Source organism: Haliotis rufescens, unplaced genomic scaffold, assembly GCF_023055435.1.
Source record: "Haliotis rufescens isolate VD_foot unplaced genomic scaffold, xgHalRufe1.0.p SCAF_1, whole genome shotgun sequence".
In the NCBI taxonomy this organism is placed as follows: Eukaryota; Metazoa; Mollusca; class Gastropoda; order Lepetellida; family Haliotidae; genus Haliotis; species Haliotis rufescens.
The window spans coordinates 36,936,559-36,957,639 of NW_025963779.1; the positions used below are offsets into that span (position 1 = coordinate 36,936,559).

At 38.7% G+C, this 21,081-nt stretch overlaps 1 protein-coding gene across 4 annotated transcripts in view; it reads right to left on the reverse strand.

The window, feature by feature from the left end:
• The window catches only part of LOC124135704 (death-associated protein kinase 1-like), a 165,375-nt gene that overhangs the window by 17,488 nt on the left and 126,806 nt on the right, over positions 1 to 21,081 (reverse strand). For 3 of the 4 annotated variants that reach the window (XM_046501182.2, XM_046501184.2, XM_046501185.2), the window contains 5 exons: positions 10,799 to 10,918; positions 5,082 to 5,180; positions 3,287 to 3,385; positions 2,815 to 2,913; positions 1,905 to 2,003 (listed from right to left, as the gene is read on the reverse strand). In XM_046501182.2, coding sequence (XP_046357138.1) covers positions 1,905 to 2,003; positions 2,815 to 2,913; positions 3,287 to 3,385; positions 5,082 to 5,180; positions 10,799 to 10,918 — 516 coding nt within the window. The remainder of the gene's footprint in view (positions 1 to 1,904; positions 2,004 to 2,814; positions 2,914 to 3,286; positions 3,386 to 5,081; positions 5,181 to 10,798; positions 10,919 to 21,081) is intronic. The other variant, XM_046501183.2, reaches the window with a different exon arrangement.

Sequence of the window (21,081 nt, forward strand, 5' to 3'; positions counted from 1 at the left end):
TATCCATGGGGGGGGAAGGCATACGCAAAAAGATTGGTCCAATACATGCACAGAGCTCGATGTGTAAGCCTCTTGGATCCGGAACAGGACTGATGTAGACTGGTAGCTGATGGTTCAGGCAAGTCGCAAACAAATCTAGGTTCGGTGAGTCCCATGTCACGATCCATAAGAAAATGTCCTGATGGAGTGTCCATTCCATGGATACGAACCTTCTGTGTTTTGACAGGTTGTCTGCAGGGATGTTCAATTTCCCTGGAATACATCTCGCTTCCATCCGGCAGTTGTATGCCTTGGCCATGTCGAATAAATGTGAGTTCTCCAACATCAGATAGCTGGATTTGGTGCCCAAGACTCCGGTAATAACTGTCCACAGGACTATTGATGTGTAACGGGTGTGCCCGTACAGTGGTCCTGCTGAGTCTGCTGGTAGTCTAAGTGACTGTCCGATCAGGCACCATACAGTGGCTGAGCTGTCTCTCTACTGGCAGTCCAGGAGTCGGTAGAGCCTGTGCAGTCCATGTGGTAACCAGACGGTGGTCGTACATCTCTAACGGTAGTGCTGGAGCAGCTTGGACAACTTGGGATGGTCAGAAGTCTTCTTCTCTATAGGCTTAGGTCGCCGGTTGACCCGAACAGCCCAGTCCCCCATGGGGGTAAGGCGGATGGCTGGCTGGAGACGTCTGATGATCATCCGTCATGGACAGTACCCCATACAGCCTCTTGTCCGGGGGATTCTTCTGTGTCTGGGCAGAATCTCATCTTTTCAGCCGTTCTAACTCAAGCAATAGAGCTGAAAGACAGGATTCAAATAATGTTGTCATCTCAGTTTTTTCCCTAAGCAAAAGGTTGCTCAAGCAGGTCGATTGGGAAGGCATCTTGGGCTGGTGGTACAGACGACTGTTTAAGATCTGACAGCTGCTTAGATAGAGGGGTCTGCTTCTCAAACTGAGAGTTGATATCATCAACTTTCTCCTTATCTTGGTAAAGACTTTCTTGGAGAGGGGAAGACAGAGGGAACAGCGATCTTCCTCAGAACATGTTGATTCCCTACACTTCCAGCATTCTAGATAAGGGTCGCATGAGATCATAAATCGGCCACATTTGTGACAAGCTGATTGAGGAGGAGAGGTTCGCAAGAAAAACACTATCACAACCAAATACTCACACATGAAAAAAAGCCCATAAAACTACTATTATAGTAGAATAAGCAACTATACTGAAAAATTAGCTATAATGTGATTACATAACGTGTTAGAGGAGATCGTACGTATGACATGTTGACTCTAGCACACTCAGGAAAGAAGTGAGGTTTCCTGCCATCAAGCACAAAGGTGCTGTGATCTGCTCGTGCTGAAAGGGGAGATAACTCGCGTTGTTTAGTTGACAGTGAAGAGGACCCAGTTGAAAATCTGAAAGTTTTAGTATGGTATGATTGCAGCCAAAATACAGGATTTATGGCAATGATGTAATGAAGGTAGGGTGTTCGAAAGAATTATGAGGGAATAATACCCCCTGGGGTTGGATTCCACCCTGGCCATTGTATATAGCTACTGTATAGTGATTCTATAGTGATAGATGCAGCTAGGGGAACTACATCGGGGTGCATGTGAATGATGCTTCCACAAGTCCTTGTGCATTGACCTTTATTATGAGGTAACAATATGAGTTATTAATGTAGCGAATACACGTGTTAAATACCCCTAAAACAGAACGGAAAGACACAATCAGACTAACATGAGATAATAAATCATACCGGCAATAAAAGATCAATCAGAGCAGAGAATGAAGATGCAATCAAATTATGAAAATTAGTAGTTGGGGTACTGAGTTGCTCAAAACATGAAGTTAAACTGAATGCTGTACAACACTGACCACAAAGTAAAAGAACCTGTTAGCAGTTGTACCTTGTTTTGAATATCAAGAACTGCATCAGCAAAACATAGGCTTCGAACAATATGTGAAAACCCATGCCAAGCAGCACTGTGAGCGGGGGTCTCGCCAAGCTGGAGAGAGATGGAGGTTCACATTTAGTACACACAACACACACAAGCCGCAAAGGAAAAATAATCATATCCAAACTTTAAAAGGAAAGATTAGGCCATGCTGAAACACAAATTGGCAAATTTAACATCATGTTAACTAACTTCTGGACTTGTCTGTATTTGAGTCTAGCAATTTGTTAGTGTAGATCACAAACAATAATTAAGCTAGCTCAGTTATTCCAAGTGAGATCAGTCGAAGGACATGTTTTTTCTAAGACAATCAAATTACAAATTTCAGGTAGTTTAAGTTAAGTATCTCTCTTAAAGGTACATGTTGTTGGAAATAGCCCTGCATTGAATTGAGTTGTCTCCTTTGACACGCAGGTGAAACAAGAAACTCTTCCTGGTAAGTTCATTATCACATGCCCTGAGTACATGTTGATGTTTACTTAGATATACTGCTGTACTACTTTGTTCTGCACCAACAAAACAACTTTTTTTTCAATCAAGTGAGAATATCATCATGCTGTTAAGGTTAGTCGAGGGTAGGATTCATGGTTATCAAATATGAAAAGATCAGTTGCCAAAATTAGGTCAAGAATAAACTTTGAAGGGGTTGCATTATCAAGACGCAAATACCCCAGATCTGTATCTAGAATGTTTAGTTCAGAACAATGTTCAGCTTTCAGTGTTCACCAGTAGGGCTAGTGTTGGGACTATTACAGGACACTGTTTCCTTCAGTGGTTGTACATTGTGTTGACTACTGGAGACAGTGTGAGAGGTGGGAGTACCATGCTGTACATAACAGTGAGGTGACCATGCAGTACTCACACTGTCCTGGAGGTTGATGGAGACGCCAGCTTCACACAGGTGGTCCACCACATGGGCGTGGCCATAGCGCGCAGCAACATGAAGGGCGTTCTCACCGGACTGTGGAAACAGTCACATACAGTGAGCGAAAATGGAATAGATTAAAGATATCATACATGAAACATTTTCTCCTAATGATAAAAAAATAACACCATGCAATATACTCTTATCCATTTACTCATCAAGAATTTTGAATATTTCAGTATCTTCCAAAGATGTCACTTTCTTACTTCCTCAATACATTCCATCATATACAGACTGGCCGTCATATAGCGGGAATATTGTTGAGTGCAGCGTTAAACAACAAACAAAGAGGAGCCAAACACAATTTCCTCAATCCCTTTATGCTCATACAACAAGTCCCCACTATTTAGAAAATCACCAAGATTACATGTGGTTCTTCTAACACCATTATCATATAACAGCTGTGTACCTTGTTTTTGCCATCCAGTGGGACGTTAGCTTCCTGCAGGTACTTGATGACGTCTAGCTGGCCTTGCCGAGCCGCCCAGTACACAGCACTGTCTCCTTGCTGAAAGTACATCACATTGTTGGAGAAATGGCATAGATAATAGATTGTGTTAGGTTCTGGTCTTGGTGTTGGACATTTCACTGGATCAGTGCTATAGTAGTGGATCAGTGCTATAGTAGTGGATCAGTGTGGCTGCAGGTTTCTCAGATCCTGGGTGACTTGTTCTATTTCAAACTTACTGATGAACATAGCACTCAACGGCAAACCTCATCACTTTTAAGATTGTTGCAATAGTTTATGTATGTTTGTAAGTGGGAGCTTGTAATTCTTTTGTAGAAAATGTCTTGAATTTGCCTCCTAAAATACATCTTTGAACTCTGAATGATCTATCCAGGTAACCAAGACAGTAGGCAAATTATCACCCCTTGACTGAGACCCTATTCAGCTTGGATAGATTTATGGAATTCAGCCTGCGAACATGACTGAACATACTTCTAACTTCTTAACATGGTCAAACACTTAACAGTAACAAACTGTCACTAAGTTTCTCCAGTCAGTATCAACAATACAGATGGCTACACATGCCTGGGAATAGTTTAAATGGTATGTTTCAATGTTCTGCTGAAGTGGGAACGAGCATGTAACAATACCACCCGACTATTCTCCCCCCCACCCCACCCCACCCTCCAACACACACACACACACACAGGTGTGGCATTCACACAGGTGATTACTGGCAGTGTTGGCTCTGATTACCGTATCCTGATACCTCTGTGTTAACTGGCTGGTGTGACAATGACAGCAGCCACATACTATGTAGGCAGGACTGTGCATGATTCAAGCTGTCAACACGGGGTAAGGTTAGGATTACACCGTCTTTTGTGAAAGTGTTAGAACGTCCTGACATGACAAAACCTTGTACACCTGTCTTAATCCTTGCTTTAGTTCCCAGAAACATCAGTTTCTTATTGTTTAAAAAATTGCAACAAAACTAATTCATTGAAACCGATGAGGAAATGTGTACAAGTACGACACTGATCCTTGGAATATCTTGCAATATTAACTGAGTGAGTGAGTGAGTGAGTGAGTGAGTGAGTGAGTGAGTGAGTGAGTGAGTGAGTGAGTGAGTGAGTGAGTGTGATATTACGCCGCTTTTAGCAATATTCCAGCAATATCACGGCGGGGGACACCAGAAATGGGCTTTACACATTGTACCCATGTTGGGAATTGAACGGGGGTCTTTGGCGTGACGAGCGAACGCTTTAACCGCTAGGCTACCCGACCGCCCCAAATATCAACTGACAGAGCTGTCATCAGGAGACAGGAAATACCCTCATGACATGAGAATGAATAACACGTACTGTCCAGAAGGGCAAGCATAAGATGGTTCCTTCAAAATGAACTTACTACTCTTGATGAGTATAGTACGAAAGTACAATAATACAGTTGCACCTCTTCTTTTAATGTCAGATATCAGGAGTCAGAGCAAGTAAAACCTTTTAATGGACACACTTATTCTTCATTGACACTGGACAGTGAAGGGTTAAGTAAATGCATAGACCAATGCCAACCCCATTTAAAAGGAGTACACATCACTCAGAACTGTCTCAAAGGACTCTCCCGGTTATCTCAATCACTTTACAGTGTCAGCCAAACACTCATCCACTAGCTGTGACCTTAGCTCTGACCCACCTCCCCACCCTTAACTCTGCACAATCATCTTTGCGTCTGAGCAAACAGAGTCCCTCATCCTTACCTTATCTCTAACTCCCACATCCACACCCTTGGACTGCAAGAACTTGATGACATCCACGTGGCCTCCGCTAGCTGCCATGTGTACTGCAGTCTCACCATGCTGAAACAACAAACATCATTTCTTATCTGTTTTCAGTTATTTCCTAGTACTGCCCCAATAGTGGTGAAGAGGCTTCAATGTTTTGCAAATGACTGTTGCTTGTGTACGAAACTTTTCATAACCCACTGAATGCAACTAAATCAGGAAGACTTTTATAAACCCCTTTGCAATAATACTTGCTGCCCTTACGAACTCATTTCCATAGAAGCTGCATGCATTAAATTGTATGAGAGGTCACTAGCATTCCATGTATTTTGTCATGCATGTGTTATATCAGACCTGACATCATCTATAGATCTACATCAACAAAAAGTAAAGACCCCGGTGAACATATCTGTCAAACCTGACATATTCAATCACATAAGAAACTGTGAATGCAAGATGTCTGTGATGGCTGCTACTTCCTTCTCTATCCCAGCTTACCCAGACACCAATACAATGTTCATTCTTTGTGTCACACAAGACACAACTTCCATAAAGGACTACTAGTTAATCTTGCTAGCAAGATGACATACTTTCACAAGAGGGCTTGATACTTAGAAATGTCAGATGTGTAGGTGTACACTGTACATATTTCAGTCTCATGTTCACAAAACATATTCCCCGAGAGCAGCAATAACACCCAGCAGTGGCATCACATATTTCCTCTGCAGGAGTTTATTTCAGCTCCTACATCACATATTATCACAAAAACTGACAGAAGCAATGGAACAAAACACTAGAAACACTGCAGTAGGTTTCTGTTTCCTAGGCAACCAGAGCGATATCTAAGCAACTCTTCATTTACTATATTTTCTCAACAACTGTCTGTCATTATATTTGAAAACATTTGATAAAAGCTGCTGATCAATTGCTACAGCTTGCAATGCCATGCATATTCAGAGCATAAGTACCACTTATGAAACTGAGTAATGAAAAAAAATATATACTTGAATTCAACCCAATGAAATGACAACAGTGGATATTTGGTGTATAAGAATGTTTGGACAGTATACATCACTTGCTTGTGACAAATTTTTAACGAAAAAGTGTGACAGTCACAGATGACTTAGTCACAACTCCACATTCATTTGAACATCCTCTTTTTATCTTAGCCACCATTGTTATCATGAACATATATTAACAGTTTTGTCAGTCGTCTTGGTTACAGACTCATGCATTTTCATACATACAACTCAAATAAATCGATGCATATCACCGCCAGTACAGCTTCAATAATGAATAATGAATAATATCAATTCATTGACAACTGGAAAGTGTTTTTCTGCTGATCTCAGTTACATATAGAAGATGCAAGCTATAAGACAGCGATCTGTAAATAATTGAGTCTGGACCAGACAATCCAGTGATTGTTATCATGAGCATCGATCCACGCAATTGGGATTGATGACATGCTTCAACCAAGTCAGCTAGCCTGATCACCCGATCCCATTAGTCGCCTCTTACGACAAGCATAGTCGCCTTATTATGGCAAGCATGGGTTGCTGAAGACCTATTCTACCCATCCATTGATGATGGAAAAGAAACAGTTAACATATGTCTCTAAATTGATATTAGTATCTGTTCACGTGTTTTTAACATTTTAAGATAATTGTACATCATGCAAAGTACTTCATTAATAATATAAGATTCAAACTATCACTTGCATTTGAAACATAAACAAAATATATTTAATCTCGTATTCATCATTTCATCAACTAGGCAAAATGTGATTTTGAAACCAATGAATATTGTTGACTGCTTCCTGATCACTAGACACATTGTCCAACTGTCTCTTTGTATTTCAAGCCTAAGTTTACCTAAGAAAGATTTTCCCATCCCTTGCAACATATGCTGAACAAAGAAAATTAGGAAAGATGAATATTTTGTAGTGAAGACCGAGCACACAATTTCATAGAAATATCCCTATAACTATTCACGACCCCTTACTTTTCTGTTCTGTCTAGCAGCTTCTTCACACCACCCTTGCAAGTTACATGGCATCAGGTAAACCAGTGGGTGATAGTGTGAGGACCAATTCGCACCATCAGTGCACAATGTAAGTCCGAACTGCATAGTCCCTGGTAGTCACCTAGCCATGTATGAAAAGCAACCTTTGTGGCCACTGTTTGCCATTTCAGTTGTCTCAAAAGATCAGTACCATGTTCATTGTAATTTCCATTGAATGTATGTATTTAATTTCCTGAATATAGAGAAGGTTTCTACCTTGGAAAATTTGCAGACTAGGCAGGCCTATTGACCTACTAATGTCACTTTCTGAGGATTCAAATCAATTTCTAGCATACAAGCTAGATTGGACTTCCTGTCGGTTCAATTCCAGTAATAATACCAGTGGTGTTTGTCACAATTGATTATGTTTGTAGCTATATTTGATATCAATACTGTTCATGGGGACAGCTCTTTAGAGACATTGGTAACCCCAGATAAAACATCTCTCCAGAAACCATCTGCACAACCTAGTCAATGTCTGTGTCAGTTGTATAGGCAGGTCCATCATTCAGTCAGTGCACACTGCATGGTGCTCTGATCTATTATATTCTCATTGATCATGCATCATGTATCAGGCTCATTATAACTGATCATATTCTGGATCTTCCAGGAGTTGGTTACAGGAAGAACAGTATTGTCTTGGATACTGAAGACTCTTCAAAGGTGAGGTGAAATGATGTTTAACATCGTGTTCAAGATTATTGCATTTATATGGCAACGTGCATGCATGTGTGTGTGTTTGTGTGTGTGTGTGTGTGTGGATGCTTGTACTAGTCTGGACTAAAGCCAATTTTATGGTGCTTGCCCACTGAGATACCATGCCGCAGTTTAACATGAATACCCCAAGTAGACACAGTATACAGACTCTGAGCTGACCAGTCCTTGTTTAAGCCCCTTAATAATGAATGCCAGGCAGGGTAACAACAAGTATCATCTATTAAACACCTTTGGGTATGACTTTGCCAGGGATTGAACCCCAGAAATTCCTCTCTCGGTGAGATGCTCTAACATTAGGTGGTCAACTTTTCTGAGACATCAGGCACCAAACATTTAAAATAATCTGCTTTCTTTCCATATTGCACTGCACTAAGAAATCTCATTCAAGGCTGTATTACCATATTCAATGTAATAAGCGCTTAGGGCTCTCTCAAAATAGAGAAACAGGGAGTGCCTATAATATGATTTGGTAAAAAAACAAACAGAATTGAAAGATTGCAATTTTGTGGTTTGGCAAACGAAGAAAACGATCTGTCTCAGTATTATATCCCTTAAATTCAGATCTTTATGTCTCTTACAAATACTACTACGTGCATGCTTGCACGTATAAACTTACATATCTGCGTATTTGTAATACAATGAGTAAAAGTGTCGTCGACACCATTGTTCCAAACAGGAGGTACCGGTTATGAGCAGGTAAAGTTGAAAAATAAAATATAAACATGTATTTTGTGTTTGTGATTTTCAAATACTACCATATATCACTTACCTTTATAATTCTGTGACAATGATGATATATTTAATGTTTATTACCACTTCTTTGTTTCAGCTATTCGTTTGTAAAATGAACTTGAAATATTTTTCTCAAAACGCGTTTGTTGCTATTATGTCGTCTATACTGCTGGCCATGACAGGTCACCACTTCAACAATCGACAAATCTAGCTTTTGAATGAAAATACTACAACTACGTACCTAAACTTTATTTATAAACATTTTCAGAAGAAAATATATGCAAATATCCTAAAAATTACATCGTGTTTTTAATTAATCATTGCTTTTAAAAGTAACATTACTTTGAACAACACCATTGCCACAAGCTAATTTGCATATCACGTGACCAGACTTTTCTCTAATTTTTAAACAAATGCTGAAATCAGAACAGACTGGCCCTTTACATATTATATAGAAATGGTACTAAAACTGCTATTGTGAGATGCACAACAATATATATTTATAAATCAAAGTGACAGTATCGCTACCTCCATGGCTTCAATGACAGCACATCATGTAAAAAAAGGAAACCTACGCAAAGGGAAATGTTTTTCACGTTTTAAGATATTTTGTCGTTGAATGTTAACCGTGACTTATGTTTATCTAGTTGTGTAGACTCGTCAAAAATGAAACAGAAGAAAATATGATCGGTGTTGTTGTGAATAATATGAATAACAGAATGTGGTAAAGCTGGCCCTGTGGAACGGGGTAAACAGAAGTTGTAAGTATTGGAGGGACACACAATTTAGCCAAATTTAATGTAAACATTATTGAATGAAGTCCAGATATAGCATGAACACTTAAATAGTGTAACAACAGGGGTTAACTTAATTGCATAATTCAGCTACTCTATTTCCGATGACGAATCATGACCGTCATATACTGACAGTCTGAAATGATAATTAAAAAAAGTCTGGGCATATAATACACGAGAGATATATTTTATCAGGATTTAATTGCCCATAATTAGGGGTGCATATTATACATAAGTGCATATTATACACAAATAAATATGGTAAGTAAGTTTTGGGTACATTGATCAATCGTAAGGGGCGCTTTTGGGGATTGTTCACCTGCCAATATATTAGCAAATATTGCTGTGGGTGCTTATTAGTCGAATACAGTATTTATGAAAATGATGAAGACTTCTGGGACCTGTTCCATACAGGGATTGAAGTGCTACGACAGTTGTAAGTCTATGTTAAAGTACGGGAGTTACGATGAACTTAATGTTATGATTGCTTTGTGGAACGGGGCCCAAGAGAAAAGGTAAAGTTTACGTATCAAAACTTAAGTAAAGTGATGAACAGAAGTAATGAAAAGAATGTATCAATGTGTTTCTCTTCCATATTACAACTGTTGATAGAGAAATAACTTGAACTCAATAAAGCTGTAAATCTATGGGCAGTATAAACATTCCCTGCATTGTGAGTCTGTTCATGGTTGAGTCAACATACATCCTGTCTCAAGTGTTATACCCATGACACATGCATACTTCAGCAGAAATTCTGTCCATTTTAATTTATGTTATGAGTAACATCTACTAACATAACTAGTCTGCAATTCAGTGAGACTTATTAGTCTTTTAACTCATGAGTAGCATACCAATATTAAAGACACCATTTAACCATAGAATTAACTTTTAATTGCTTTTCTTTTTATTAATCTGTGTGTTAAATGTTTGGTCTGTCCTATTTCTGGATATGTCTAAATACTGCATGAAGTGTCTAAATTTAAACAGGATACTTCAAGATCAGAACTGCAGAAAAGTAAATACAAGAATGTAAACACTTGTGTTGAGAGAAAGGCAGAGAGATTGAACTAGCATGAAATACAAAAGCTGGATTTAATGTAAACACTGTGCAGATTACGAAGCCAATTCACAAAAACAAGTTTTAGGCAAAAATCCCATCTAGTTCTCAAAGAACAAACATATTTCATGGTTCTGACATGTTTAACAAACAGGTACCCTTCATACCAAACCAATGTCCTAAAATATTTTAGGAATTTCAAGTAAAACCGTGATGTGAAACAATCAATTCCCCATACACAAACAAATACTGCTGCTGACTGTGAAGGGAATTAATATTTGAATACAGATATGTTGTCACGAGCTGGGCAAATCAATCATTTCACATACCTTATTTGCAGTGTTCAGATCTATATTATTGGCTGTTTCTGAGAGATCCTTAAGTCCATCCACATTTCCCTCTTCTGAGGCACAAAAGAGGGCAGCCATTACAAAGTTCTCAGCTTTTTCCTGAAAATAACACAAACATCTTTTTATAACATACTCTGCATCCGGCCAAATCTTGCATATTGGATTTGTTGTATAGATTTGTTTCTGTCATGTCAAGGTTCATGTTCAGTGTGAGAGTGCATCAGTCTTCCATCGTGCTGTAAATGCTGCAGGTTACACTAAAACCTATATAGTCTTGGAAATCTAAGACATCTGAATACAAATACTGTCAAATACGTACAGGTATTTGTGGATTCAACCAAAAGTGATGAGAGAAATCCTTTGAAGGGATATTTACACATCTTGACTGACCCACATCCACGTGAACAGCATTCAATTTCACTACAAAGCACACAATAACATAACACACACAAGAATACTTGCACACACCTCGGCCATGACCAAATGCAAATATTCCCTCAATATATCACAAACTATCCACGATCTGGTATGACCTGCGCTTCACAGGTCATACAGCAAGATGCTACACATGCGCTGCATTGCTTCAAGGAAATATATCACTGGACCAAATATTTCTGGGCAGCAAGTGCCTCAGCACTGCAAGAGGTAAATTAAAGCATAGCCACAGCTACAGTAGGATTTACTAAATATAGCTTTTCAATGAAGCCTTGTGTTCAGGACTCACTGACTGAGATAGCATAGAAATCTCCTGTAACACTATTGACATGAAAGTCTTTTTCATCGCTTCTTACAGACCAAGTCACATGCAGGGTTATATTATAGTCCTATGATAGCAATGACTTCCATGTCCTAGCTAGCAACACAACACTACAGAAGCTAAGCTCAATACCTTCCATACATATCTTAACCACAGAAACAACTGGCCCAATTTCCAAACCTATGTGCTAACCTACAGTGTTTCTCAGTTGTCTTTTTTATTAAACATAGGTGTGTCCAAACGTGAGTCCTTCAAATAGAAGCTGTAAAGTCAGCAAACTTTTTCATTCTCGTTAATTCTGTATTTGCCACCAGGTTATTTGAACATGCCATGCTTGCATTGCGAGACAGCCATGTTTTTCTCTTATCTATCTGTAGACTTAAAGGAGAAATCAATCATAATATCAATGTAGATGATTGAAATACACATTCTTGTTGCACGACATTCGAAAGTTGCATATTTCAGTTTGAGGTCATGGCTATAATGACCTCCTCGATGACCTCCTTGATATAATCTTATCTGAGAGAAATGGAGGTACTTGAGACGTGAGACAGGAAGCATACCAGACTGACACTCCTGCCAGCTGAATGTGGTGATCACTGTTGGTCCTTCTGTCATTTCCTTGGCTGACATATTGGGAAATATCATGGATGCATTATTGATGAAGGCAGTGTTATGTAAGGGAAGCACATAAAGCTACAAGTGTTAAGGAGGTGAGGTGAAATGGGCTTTAACGTCGCGTTCAAGATTTTTGCTCTTACATAGCCATGTGTATGTGTAAGAGTGAATATTATCCTACTCTATTTTTTATCCCGGGGATGAAATTCTCTAGTGTCTGGATGATTCTCCCCAGTGAATTTGAACCCATACCAGTGTGGCACTGAGGTAGGATACTATACTCTAGAGTAAAACGTCCCCCGGGATAATATTTAGGTAGGATATAAGTGTGTGTGTGTGTGTGTGTGTGTGTGTGTGTGTGTGTGTGTGTGTGTGTGTGTGTGTGTGTGTGTGTGTGAGAGACTGCTTGAACTAGTCCTGGCTAATGCTGATTTTATAGTGCTTGCCCACTGTGAACCCATGCAGCAGTTTAACATGGATATCCCATTCAGACACAGTATACTGACTCTGAGCCTACCAGTCCTTGTTTTAGCCCCATAATACTGAGGGCCAGACAGGGTAACAACAAGTAACGTTTTAACGTCTTTTGGTATGATGTGGCCAGGGATTACTGAAATGAAGAAATCTCCAACCTACCACTCTCTGGGCGGATGCTCTACCACAAGCCAAGGAAGACGTTGCAAGTTATAAGGAAAACGTTGATTGACATGTGATATTTACACTGATATGTATAAACTCCAACATAGAACCATGTTAAACGCTTGCACATTGAGACGAATATCCCTTTAATAGCAATCTCCATCACATGTCTGATTTGAGAGCTCTCTTTCTTTTTTCCAACACCGATATTCCCATCCATACCTATCTGACTATCCCACACCTATATTCCCATTCATACCTATCTGACTATCCCACACCTATATTCCCATCCATACCTATCTGACTATCCAACACTTATATTCCCATCCATACCTATCTGACTATCCAACACCGATATTCCCATCCATACCTATCTGACTATCCAACACCTATATTCCCATCCATACCTATCTGACTATCCAACACCTATATTCCCATCCATACCTATCTGACTATCCAACACCGATATTCCCATCCATACCTATATGACTATCCCACACCTATATTCCCATCCATACCTATCTGACTATCCAACACCGATATTCCCATCCATACCTATCTGACTATCCAACACCTATATTCCCATCCATACCTATCTGACTATTCAACACCTTATATTCCCATCCATACCTATCTGACTATCCAACACCGATATTCCCATCCATACCTATCTGACTATCCAACACCTTATATTCCCATCCATACTATCTGACTATCCAACGACTATATTCCCATCCATAAATGTCAGTCTTCATTTTATTTTTGCTTGTACTGAAAATGTTGCACAAGTAAATTGCAAGTATTTCAAGAAGTTCCATAATGTGTGTATTCCACTTCCTGTTGAAAGTGTAACCTTGCACACAAAAAACAACAACTAATTTGTTCAAAGTTAAAAACTGTCTTGATCTACTTCAGCGCAATGAAAACTACATTCTTTCCAAACTTACAGTTGAAGGAAATATTTCTTTCATAATTACACAAGGGAGTTCACACAACACACACAAGACGGACACAATCAGTGGCCTTTGCTGTGCCAAACTTTCAAGGATACACCTTTTTAAAGGTAGTCTTGTTTTGCATGCTTTTCTTGTGGAATTGACACCAGCCTTTTGTTTCAATGCTGTGATCTCTGGCCTTATCAAAACAATCCTTTCTTGCTTCACAGGAAAGGCTTTGCTATTTTGTTTGTTGGCTTTTTGTCTTCATTATGGAAACTACACCTTTCTGAGGCCTGAAAATAGTTGGCGTAATTCTCCAAAACACAAATGGAGTGTTGTGGAAAATCAATAAAATATAATTGATGTGATGATAAATCAAACTATTGACCATGTACAGTTTGATCTCCTTAAATACAATATTTCTCTAAGGTGTAAGTCTCAACACCTACAATTCATCATATCTTTTCTGAAATAAATAGTTGTGGCAAGTTAAACTAAATATGTACATATTGTTTTGATCAGGAAAATCCCTGGCAACAGTGTAACTTAAAATAATATCAACGACATAAGCATGGGTTGTGATGTATGACTGTGCTCCCATGTCTTAATAAACATATCTATATGAAGTGTACGTAGTAATGGGTTTCTATTCCGTGTATGCTAGCATTAGGTTTCCCATACATCTCCCTCCATTGCTGTCCCTGGTGTTGCCTCCAGGTCACCCTTGGTGTTCACTAGTCATCTCTTAATGTCAATATTGTCTGTATATTGTATCTCCGGGGAATCATTTCTATATAAAGACATACAAAATACGCAACTCATAACATTATGAAGTTATAGTCAAAACCTAATACAGCCCACACACCCCAAAATAGTAACATTTCTAGGAAGACATCTACGACAGCCTAATTCCTGGGTCTCTGAAAACATTTATAATATTCCTTAAACTTGGATATATTTTTCAAAAACTCTCTTATGGCAGCATTTTATTAACATATCTCGTATCTTCACTTGTCAAGTGGTTCAAGGGCAGGCTATATTCTACAGTTTGGACAGTGTCATTGTGTGATGCTAATTAATATATGCCATTTGCTCTTTTGCTCCTAGATGTGATCTCAGGAGATATCACCAGAAAGATAGATCAACAAACAGTGGTCTTGTTAAGTATGGGACTATTCCATGCAATGTGCACACACTACATCCACCTCACTGTAACCAACATTCTCTATCCATGTACTGTGTTTTCTATTACCAACACACATACTGTATACAGTCTGTCATTAACAAGCTTATAGGCAACATTAGAATGACTAACACCCTTTGAGAGAAAACTACTTTAACTGGTTGAAACATTATTTTTATTGATCATTTTGTGCTAAGCCATTGAAGTATTTTACATAACTGTATAACTAGCAGCTCAGCTATTCAGACACTCTGAAACATCTGCGTATCAAGGTGACATCTACCTGTTGATTGAGAGCATCCTGCTAACTTCCTTACCATGTCACCAAGCCTACGTTCCTAAAAACAACAGACATCTAAGAAAAGCACCAAGGAGTGACACATCAGAAACATTGATAACAGGATGTTCATAGTCTGGTTCATGGATACACATATCCCATGAAGCTTTCCTAATAGAAAATCTTCACCTACAGAAGAAGCATGTAGGTAAAACTAGAGCTTGGTCATATTACAGATTCACAATTAAAAAAAACAGTGTCATAAATTTCATGGCAAATACCAGAAAAAAGTCACTATGGAACTGTTTATATTAACCTACTTATGAGTAAAATAACACAATAAATTATTTCTATCAAGTGAAAGAAAACATCTCCAGTTCTAATGAATTAGGTCAATAACAGTCACTGGGTAGGAATTTATGATAATCTTGATTTCCCTGCTTCACAATCATAAATCATCATAAACCTGGAGTAGATAAAGAGGCTGTAGCCCAGGGACATGTGGAGATTCCTGCATCAAATACACTGCCTTGAGCTCTTGTGATGTCACAGGACCCTACAGTATCTACATATCAGTGTGCATGGTACAGTATAAGTTATAACACTTTGCAAAAGGTTTCATTGCAGTACAAGTAATACTTGTCAATGTCAAATGATGCTACTGTTTATCTTGAGTCCACTAAAAACACCAATATCATGGGCTGGGGTTCACCATTGAATATATATATATAACATTATTCTGTTACTCTTTTGTCATAAGTGGAGTCTCAAATCAGTTCAGCTGAAAAATTGCTGATGCAATGTAATTTTTAATTCACTCACTGATTCATGAAAAGAGAGAGATGCAAGGCAATTTGGAACCATTGTTTATGGTGACAGAATAACATTGGATACTCCCTGTAGTGAGTGAGTGAGTGAGTGAGTGAGTGTCACACGCAATGTCACAGAGGGGTGCACCATAAATGGTTTCACAATTCACCCATGTAAGGAATCTAACCTAGGCCTTGGCATAATCTGGCAGCTACAAAACCCTATGGCTCTACATTGTATATATAAAAAACAATTCTCAAACAATTACCAAACAATAAAACAACCGAACAAGTGGTAAACGTCTGAGACCTGCATCACTTCGGGCTTTCCTCCCACATTATGCTGACAAGCTGTGATATAACTGGAATACTGTTAAAAGCGGCGTTAAACCCAATTCACTAACTCACTCATATTTATGTAAATTCTGCTATGATCATGTCATACTTGAAAATAAATTTGAAGTCAACTGATGACATGTACATAGTAGTTTCTACTGAGACAATACGAAGACAGTGGGTACTTGCTTGCAATAGTTTCCTTATCCAATCTCAATTGATATAGAATAATCATATTAGGATATTACATTGTTAATATATGCATAATACACTGTAGTATGAATAATTGGACAATTATCACACTGGGAAAATTCATGCAAACACCTTAAGAATGATTTAAACAGAACCTTACTTAGTGTTCACAATGTGCTGTAGAAATGTTGTGCTAGTAGTTTATATTCTTCTTCAAAGATTTTATTTACTCCGAAAATATTGATGTTGAGTGTCATAAATACATGAACTATGTAAATTCTACATTCAGTTATTCAGTCCTTTGCTAACACAGACTCTATTCCTAATAAAAAGTCCTGCATAAATGCAGTGTGAGCCTCAAAACGTGACACTGTATGCCTAATACAGTTCACGATAAAGTCATATAATATATTGAATATACATATACCTACACCAAACATGTTGTGGTTATTGACCAACTACAGATTAATATGACAAAGGTCTCACATTCTCTCCACAGTCAATATCTTCAGTGACATGGACAAAATATATATCGTCGGTGCCTTGTAGTTGATACACTCTTATTCCTGAGCAAAGATCGTCAGTAACAATAATTATGTATCCTGTGGTTGTCAGCTAACCAAACTATGAGACTTCAGGACGTCAATAACTTTCTGTTCATATTCAGAGGACCACAGGGCAGAACAATCAGACACATAGTCATCCGTAGGCATGTGAGAAATTACTGTTGTTTGGCCAGAACTTATACATATACTTAACCTATAATGGCAGTTTTAACAAGCATAATCATATGTTTTAACAAACTCTCTCAATCTGAGTAGATATAATTAACTTAATGTTTTTCATATCAAAGATAAAACAATTTAATATAACAAGTAATTTATGATTTAATGTTGATGCACCCGTGTGTGAAAACAATTCTGTGAACAGATCTTTGTAAAATAACTCGGTGAATAGATCCTTATAACATAACTTTGTCCTTTTGACTTCTGTGCATAAGATTTTAAAACTCATACACGTCACTGTCCATTGCACAAGCTGTATTGCCCATTGAACGCATTAGGCAAACGGCCTGCCCAATGCATGCTGGGCAGTTGCACAGACTGGGTGTAACATATATATTGATAAAAAATACTTAAACTGGTTATCTGGATCTCTGCCAATAACAGCAGTTACCATTGGAATGGGATAATTATGGCCATAATTACCTACAAACTTAATGATCTCATAAATCAATGGTAATTACATATGCATTACACAAGGCTGCAACACACACAGATTGTGGATTGAAACGGAAAAATGATTATCCTGAACTTGCAGGTGTATTATCCCATATTTCCTCCTACAACTGATCAACTCTGATATGATGGATGTGACCTCCTGTCATCATGCTTGTTAGGGGAATCAGGGTGTATATTACTAAACTGTCACTCACACTGACAGCCGCGACTAAACCCAATTAGGTCTGGTATGTAGTGGTTAGATGACAGCTGTAATTGAAAAGTTGTTACGGGAAATTACCACATTTGACTGGTCGTCATTACTAATGTCAGATGAGTCCATGTGTATGGGAGACTTGGCTTATGGAAGAATAACTCACTCTTCACTTAATCCTTGGTCACAAATCAATATATCATTTGATAAAACCACATTTACGATAGGCAGTCTGCTGTGAGCATGACTATTGCCTCAATTTATACCTGAAAGTAATCCTTATGGCTTTAGCTCTGATACGTTTGTTGACTGTGCGATCTGAACAAGGTTACTGATTGAGGGTGGGTGCCTGGGTTTATGATCCATTGATGGAGGTTTGTCGTGAGGGAACAGATTCAAGGGACAGTAAGCTGGTTGGGTTTGGGACAATCATATATTGAGGACTTAGAACTCATCTGATGTATTGTAACCATGTCTTTATTTTCACTTTAGCTGGTTCACTGTCCCCTGAGTTCAACATATATTTAACACCTACTTCAGTAACTTCAAAATGCTGATTCCCATAGTGATAAGAGCATCAGGTAGACACAATGCTAGCTGAACATTGATTGAGTGCAGGGTGATCAGCTGGAAAGACCACATGGTACGAGCACCTGGGCAGATGAATCTCCACTGTGCTGTGGCAGATACAGTGTGTCATCACAGAGGCTGCTGTGGAATGATCAGTCACCAGCTTGACTATCACACTCCGAAGTAGACATCATTGGTCATATCCAACTAGGCCACAGCTCATTTCGGACAAGTAGTTTTTGTAAAATAACTTGGAAATCAACTATTCTCTCCAGATTTTTGCTAGTCTCAGGCTAACAAGTAGCATGTTTATGCCAGATATTGATGACAAATTCCTGGCTACGCCTACACAACCCCACTCAAACCTCTACATACCCGGTACTTATACTTCTCATCAGTAGACAAAACATTTTGGGAAAGATTTATGAAGTGTGTTAAATATTACATACATTATTACTTAAATTCCCTTAAGTGAACTTTCGACAATTTTATTTAAAGAAGTCATGCATTCAAAAGTCTCCATTTTTATTAAACCCTCTCCTCCTATTATCGCCTTATCTTAAATTTAAATTGAATGACAAAATGACTAATGCAGTTTTTATCTGAACGTTGATACCATTCAGTGATCATGTCCTCACAGGCAGCCATTTCCTGGCAACCTAACTATGGTGATTTTATCCAGGGATCTGGTCAGCAGATCAAATACCCTATCTCCCCTTACCACCACCGTGACCCACTTACTCATGGTAGATCATTAAATCTCAGCCCACACACTATTGGAGCTGTGTGAACAGTATCTGTACCTGGATGTTTACACAGGGGAACATACATTTAACACATGGACTAATCAAACAGCCTATATAGCCGTATGAGTAAGCAAGCCTCTCCGGGGGCTGTGGGTATGTCAGGGTTCCTTGACATCCGACAGTACATACACCTGCTTGTCAGGAAGTGCAGCCAGGTACTGGAGCTAGATATTATAACATGTCATTGTCAACTACATCATTCACAATATGATGATACATGAACCGTATCATCATTCCTTAGTGATACTTTGACACAGAAAGTCCCACCATCCCCTGCTGAGCATTGTGACATGTGACTGGTTCTGTTTGAAATGGCATACAATCTTTTATATATACATATATATAATAGATCACATACACATTTATTTCAGAAATGAAAAACATGAGGAATAATTCACCATATCAAAATATGGCAATCAAAACCACGTGACATTGACAACTATTGCAGATCATACATGACTTCTTCAAAGAAAGTTGATACATCAAATCATAAAATTGTTCAGCCATATAAAGCATACTTCAATGAGCCAGCTGAAGCCCATGGCTGATCATGCATGGTGTTCTTACTGTACAATACAAACAGTCAGTATTCCCAGTGAGTCTCACCTCTTGGATGTAATCTGTTTTGTGCCAGAATGAATTGATAACTTGACTTTCTCCCCTAAGAATTTTTTTTTCAAAGCCTTGCCTAATTCATTTTAATAGTTGTTACTTTGGTTCATGTGGAATAGGTGGACTGAAAAAATTATTAATGTGGTTGATGAGGATTCAAAGTTCATTTGGCTGCCATGTGTAACAATGAAGTATCTTGTATTCTCTTTAATATGCCCAGGGACTACTCAAGAAAACAGTGTAACAAATAACATTCCTCCTGTCATACACTGTATTAAAGGAGGAAAAGAAACTGGATGGAAGTCAGTTTGTCCGGTCATGGCCTGATCTCTCAACTGGACGATGGAGTGATATTTGTGTGATCAAAGTGTTCTCGACAACTCTCGACACACAAAGCTGTCAACCATGACACCTCTACAACTGTCTGGTTACTGGACGCAGACTGATAATAAGTATGTAATTCTGTCTCATAATGCCTTTATGGTGAGTTGAGGTGAGGTGAGGTGAGGTGAAATGGGGTTTAACATTGATTACAAGATTATTGCACTTTTATTCATGTATGTATGTGTGTGTGTGTGTGACTGCTTGTACTAGTCCGGATTAATGCCTATTTTATAGAGTAAGCCCACAGATATACCATGCCGCAGTTTAATGTGTCTTGAATACCCCACTTAGACACATCATACTGACTACGAGCCGACCAGTCCTTGTTTTGGCCCCTTTATGCTGAGCGCCAGGCAGTGTAAAAACAAGTACCATCTTTTAACATCTTTTGAAATGACACGGCCAGGGATCAAACCCCAACCTTCCGCTTTTAGGGCAGATGCCCTACCACGAGACCATGGAGGAGGTCTTTTTCCTTTATTGCAAGCATACATGATAAATTGTATATCCTGCCTGGGAAGTGTTTGTCTCTATACTCAATCATTCCTATGATGTTGGGATGTACACCACCAACTGTGACTTCAATGTTTTGTGTGTACACAGATTTGACCACATTTCCTATTGAATGTCATGCACTGCACTGGAGCCTCTCTCACACAGACTGGTTCCTGACTGCAGCTGTGTTGATGTGTGCAGACACATTCTGA